A 4,737-nucleotide genomic window follows, 5' to 3' on the forward strand; every position below is an offset into this window, starting at 1 on the left:
CCCGCGGCTGCAGGCTGGCGGGGTTCACACCGCCCCGCAGCCCCCACCCCGAACCGCGGCGCTTGGAGGGGCTGCAGCTGCTCCATGGCTTGCCTCCCGCGCCCGTGCCCCCTCCCTGGACAGGTTACCCTAAGGATCACCCAGCCTCCGTGCATCCGTCCCTTGGAGGATAATCTCGGGCAGTTTTAAATAGCCCCCCCCCCCCTCCCCCCCGGTTTTTTGGGTTTTGTTTTTATTTTCTATTGTCACATTTATGTAACAAGTGCCTGCCTGCACATCAGGCTGGTGTTGCTGTCTAGGGCGTTGCATGCTCCGGGGGGGCGATGTATCCAGTGCTGTGGCTGAACATTAAAAACAATGTCTTTCTGTTGAAGAAGACAGGGGTTAAAATGAATGAAGATCTGAAGGTTAATTTGAGCTGGCTGCCTCAGGATCATGTAGAAGCCAGCTCTACAGAGAATGCCTCATCTGCAGGCTCCTCCCTGGTTCCTGCCGTAGACCCTGAGCCAGAGCTTTTGGTAAACCCCTGGGACATTGTCTTGTGTACTTCAGGGACCCTTATCTCCTGCGAAAATGCCATTGTGGTTCTGATCATTTTCCATAATCCCAGTCTTCGCGCCCCCATGTTCCTCCTGATAGGCAGCCTGGCGCTGGCAGATCTCTTAGCAGGCATTGGATTGATCATCAATTTTGTTTTTGCCTACCTTCTGCAGTCAGAAGCTACGAAACTGGTTACGATTGGACTGATTGTTGCCTCTTTCTCAGCATCTGTTGGCAGCTTGCTGGCTATCACTGTTGATCGTTACCTCTCCCTGTATTATGCTCTGACTTACAATTCAGAGAGGACTGTCACTTTTACCTATGTCATGCTTATATTGCTCTGGGGAGCATCTATCTGTATTGGACTGCTGCCTGTAATGGGCTGGAACTGCCTCAGAGATGAATCCACCTGCAGTGTTATCAGACCACTCACTAAAAATAATGCAGCTGTCCTTTCGGTCTCTTTCTTGCTTATGTTTGCCCTCATGCTGCAGCTCTACATTCAGATCTGTAAAATCGTGATGCGCCATGCCCATCAGATTGCCTTGCAACACCATTTCCTGGCCACTTCCCACTATGTGACCACCCGAAAAGGAGTCTCTACTTTGGCCATTATTTTGGGGACTTTTGCTGCTTGCTGGATGCCTTTTACGCTCTATTCTTTAATAGCAGATTACACCTATCCTTCTATATACACCTATGCCACCCTCCTGCCAGCTACCTACAATTCCATCATCAATCCTGTCATATATGCTTTTAGAAACCAGGAGATACAGAAAGCACTTTGGCTCGTCTGCTGTGGCTGTATTCCTTCTAACCTGTCTCAGAGGGCAAGATCACCCAGTGATGTCTGACTGGCAGCCACGAGGACGCTCCTTAACATGTTACTTTCCAGACATTCTGTCTTTGGTTTAGATGCATTCATTAAATGGTGTGGGATGGGTTCACATAAAAACCACAGGATGGACTGACCTTTTTGTAAACAGAGAAAACCCCAGCGACCGAAATCAATCGAGTGGTTTAAGGAAGATTTCCAAAATCAAAATAATCAGTGTTCTTAACAGATTTATAATGTTGCTCAGGGTCTTTTTGTCATATAACCCAGACTTTGCCATGTTTGCCATGATTTTACGTTAAGTTTTCTAATTAAAATTAGATTGAAACAGAATAATTCTTTAAAATTGTTTTATGTGATTGAGTTTAGTCATACTGCATGTTACAATCTGTTGTTTGGATATTTTTTTCCTCTTTATTTTTCTTTTTAAACAGAAAAAAACCCCAAACCAAGTCCTGTAACCCCATCTGTATATCATCAGAATACTCTTCAAAATAATGGCCAATTGATTTATATGGAATTTATTGTAATAATATCAGTGCAACGAATTTGCTCGAAGTGAGAAAGTACTTGTGCAGCTTTTTATTTTACATCTCAGCATGAATTAGGCTGACAATTGTTTTCAAGAGTTACCTGTTCTCTCATGTGTTCTGGCTGGATGCTAAAGCAAGAGATAGGCGTTGCTTTCCTTTTCAAAACTCAGACATACGTTTTCACTTGCATGTGGGACATTGGAGCTGTGCTGTTGATTTTAGAACTGACGGGGGTATCTTTGAAATTGACGAAACAATATGGCCTCTTTCAGCTATGCATTTGTAATAGATTGAAAACTAGGTTTCTCAGACAAGTTTATCTTTTCAGAACAGTATGAGAAAAACAATCTGTAGATTGCTCACAGCACATATTTAGCACTACATGAAATGGTTCCCCTACATTTTTTACCAAGTCAATACTATTACCATTTGTTTTCGCTGTTCTCGGATGTAATTTTAAATACCGACATTTATAAATTCTCAAAGCATATCTGGTTCATAATTATATGCAACCAGGACTGCAAGATGAAACAGTGTTTTCTCCTTTTCTGGCAGTTTCATTTTTTGCACTGTACACATGTCTGTTCACTTCATTATAGGACTTCATTATAGTTCTGGTCTAGAAAGCAGAGCTTCCTCTCGTGAATGGTTAAATTTCAAACTGCTTCTAACCTTCCACTGAAGCCACATTAAAATGCACTAGAAATAAAGCATTGTTTTCTGATTGGAAGCCTACTCGATTGTCAGAGAGAAAATCTTCCCTGGCACCTGTCTGCATGAAACTTGTGTACCCTCATGTCAGCACATGGGAGGTTAGAGCACCGCTTCCATTGGTGCTGATGGGAGCTCAAAGTGTTCATGCCCTGGCATCAGCAGGAGGCTATACTCCCTCGAAGTCAAAGTCAGCATATTGTATTGTTGCTTCAATACCTTCCATTTGAAAAAAAAGATAAAAATCCAAAACTCAAGTGTAAAAATAGCAATATTTACAGTTCGATGAAAAAATATACCTGTGTAGTAGAGATAGTAGAGACAACTGCGCTGCTGGTCTGGATTTTTCCAAATGGAATCTGTCCTTTCCACATGGACGTTTGGATGACTGTAGCTTTTTGTGGCAAAGTTTCTGTGATGTTAAGAATCATATGCTATACACAAAGCTGAATCTCAGATGTGAGTTGTCTGTAAACAAGGCTCTGTAGAGATTTTTATGAGCAATAATTAATTTTGGTTGCAATGCTGGGTTTAAATTCCATTATTTATTTGGTTCATGATATTTGGTTCTTAGTTGGTAATCTGATTAGTTTAATAATAATTGCATGGCATGACCCAGTAGAGCTGTGAATTTGATGCTCCCCTGGCTTCCCTGTGATTTACAGATGCTCAGCAAGTTAGACTATGACCTCTGCTCTGTGTAGGATATCGGTGTTCTTTATCTACTTATGAATGTTACTGAAACGCTAGTCATTGAATTTTCTTACAATTTTTGTATAGGAAATACTCACTTCATAAATATCCATGATACATATGTGTGCAGATTTCCAAGTATGCAAATTATTGGGAAATAATGGCAGTAAAAGTCATGAGATGAATAATGTAGAGAGGTTGAATCATGTAGGATGGCACTTAAAAAAAAAAAAAAAGTTAAAGTAATGCAAACTTTGCTCCCCCTGCTTTTTCTCTTGTTTCTTCTTCTGTATCAAATTCCTAAAAGTATGATGTAGATGAGCAGCTACAACTGTGACCAAAATTCAGTCCTGAGGGCAACTGTTGTTTTCCTTATGCAGATGTGTTCTCATCCTCTTGGATAACCTCATAGGTATTAGTGCTTTTCTCTAGGCAGCACCTGTGTGGTAGGGAAGCCAGAGAAAAACAGCACAGAGGGAGATAATGTCATTCCCTCTTCTCATGCAGTTTCACCTCGTGTCCTCGTCATCTTCCTCACTCCACAGACTGCTCAATTCTGCAGAGGCTCTCCAGAGTGCCGGGGGAGCCGACCTCTTCCTTGTGCCAGAGCAGAGAGATTTGTAATTGGAAGCTTCTCTCCTGAGGAGCAGAGCAAGTCAAACGGAGGAAAGAAGGATTAATTATAGCAATCCCACAAAGCTGGCTCGTAGGGATGTGATTTGCCCTTGTTTGAGGAGTTGTGCATGGTTACCTTCCACCACAAACAGATGAGAAACATGATTCTGCCTCCAAAGATACTGCTGTGACCTCCAGTAAAGATTTTGCCTCTTCTAGAAATATGTTCCAAAACTGAGGCTGTGCAGCATAGGCTGGAAAATCTTACTGGATTTAGGTTTGCCTGCAGCTGCCAGGCCAAACTTTACTATAGTCTGCAGCACCGGGATGGGTGCTACATAACACACCTCTGAGTGAGCTCTGGGAAATGGGGCAGAGCTGTGGTGCAGAGCTGCCTACCTGGCTCACACAGAAGAATTGCTTGACAGCCAGCCACCTTTCAGACCCTGCAGAACTAAGCAAGTCTCTGCTGTCCCCTCAGAGTGACAGTGGAGGCCCCCGTGCTGTATGGTCAGGTGCCAGCATCCATCCAAGGTCCTCCTGGAACTGGCAGAAATCCAGCCAGCTTGCAGTTTCTGATATTTTGTTGTCCCATTAAACAACAGCCATGCATGAGACCAGAGGGGTTAGATTCACCATTCTGTGTACAGTGAAGTAGCTTTCATATCTCCATTGTAATGACAAAAGGTGTGGGTTTTTTTTTTTCTTTAAGATGTAATTTAGTTTAAAGAATTGAAGTTCATGTTTATTTATTAACACACTTGGCCCAAAGTTAGTAACAGGTTGTATCCTGATGGGAAAAATTTATTG

The 4,737-nt window shown here is 42.6% G+C and overlaps 1 protein-coding gene across 1 annotated transcript; it reads left to right on the plus strand.

The window, feature by feature from the left end:
• The first annotated feature begins 323 nt into the window (after positions 1–323).
• GPR12 (G protein-coupled receptor 12) lies at positions 324–1,394 on the plus strand. The gene has a single exon (XM_041487386.1). The coding sequence runs from the start codon at positions 324–326 to the stop codon at positions 1,392–1,394; it is 1,071 nt and encodes a 356-aa protein (XP_041343320.1).
• The last annotated feature ends 3,343 nt before the right edge of the window (positions 1,395–4,737 follow it).

Source organism: Pyrgilauda ruficollis, unplaced genomic scaffold (assembly GCF_017590135.1).
Source record: "Pyrgilauda ruficollis isolate IOZ18807 unplaced genomic scaffold, ASM1759013v1 scaffold8, whole genome shotgun sequence".
In the NCBI taxonomy this organism is placed as follows: Eukaryota; Metazoa; Chordata; class Aves; order Passeriformes; family Passeridae; genus Pyrgilauda; species Pyrgilauda ruficollis.

Coding starts and splice junctions, on each gene's coding strand:
- GPR12 (XM_041487386.1), top strand. CDS start 324: ATGTATCCAGTGCTGTGGCTGAACATTAAAAACAATGTCTTTCTGTTG.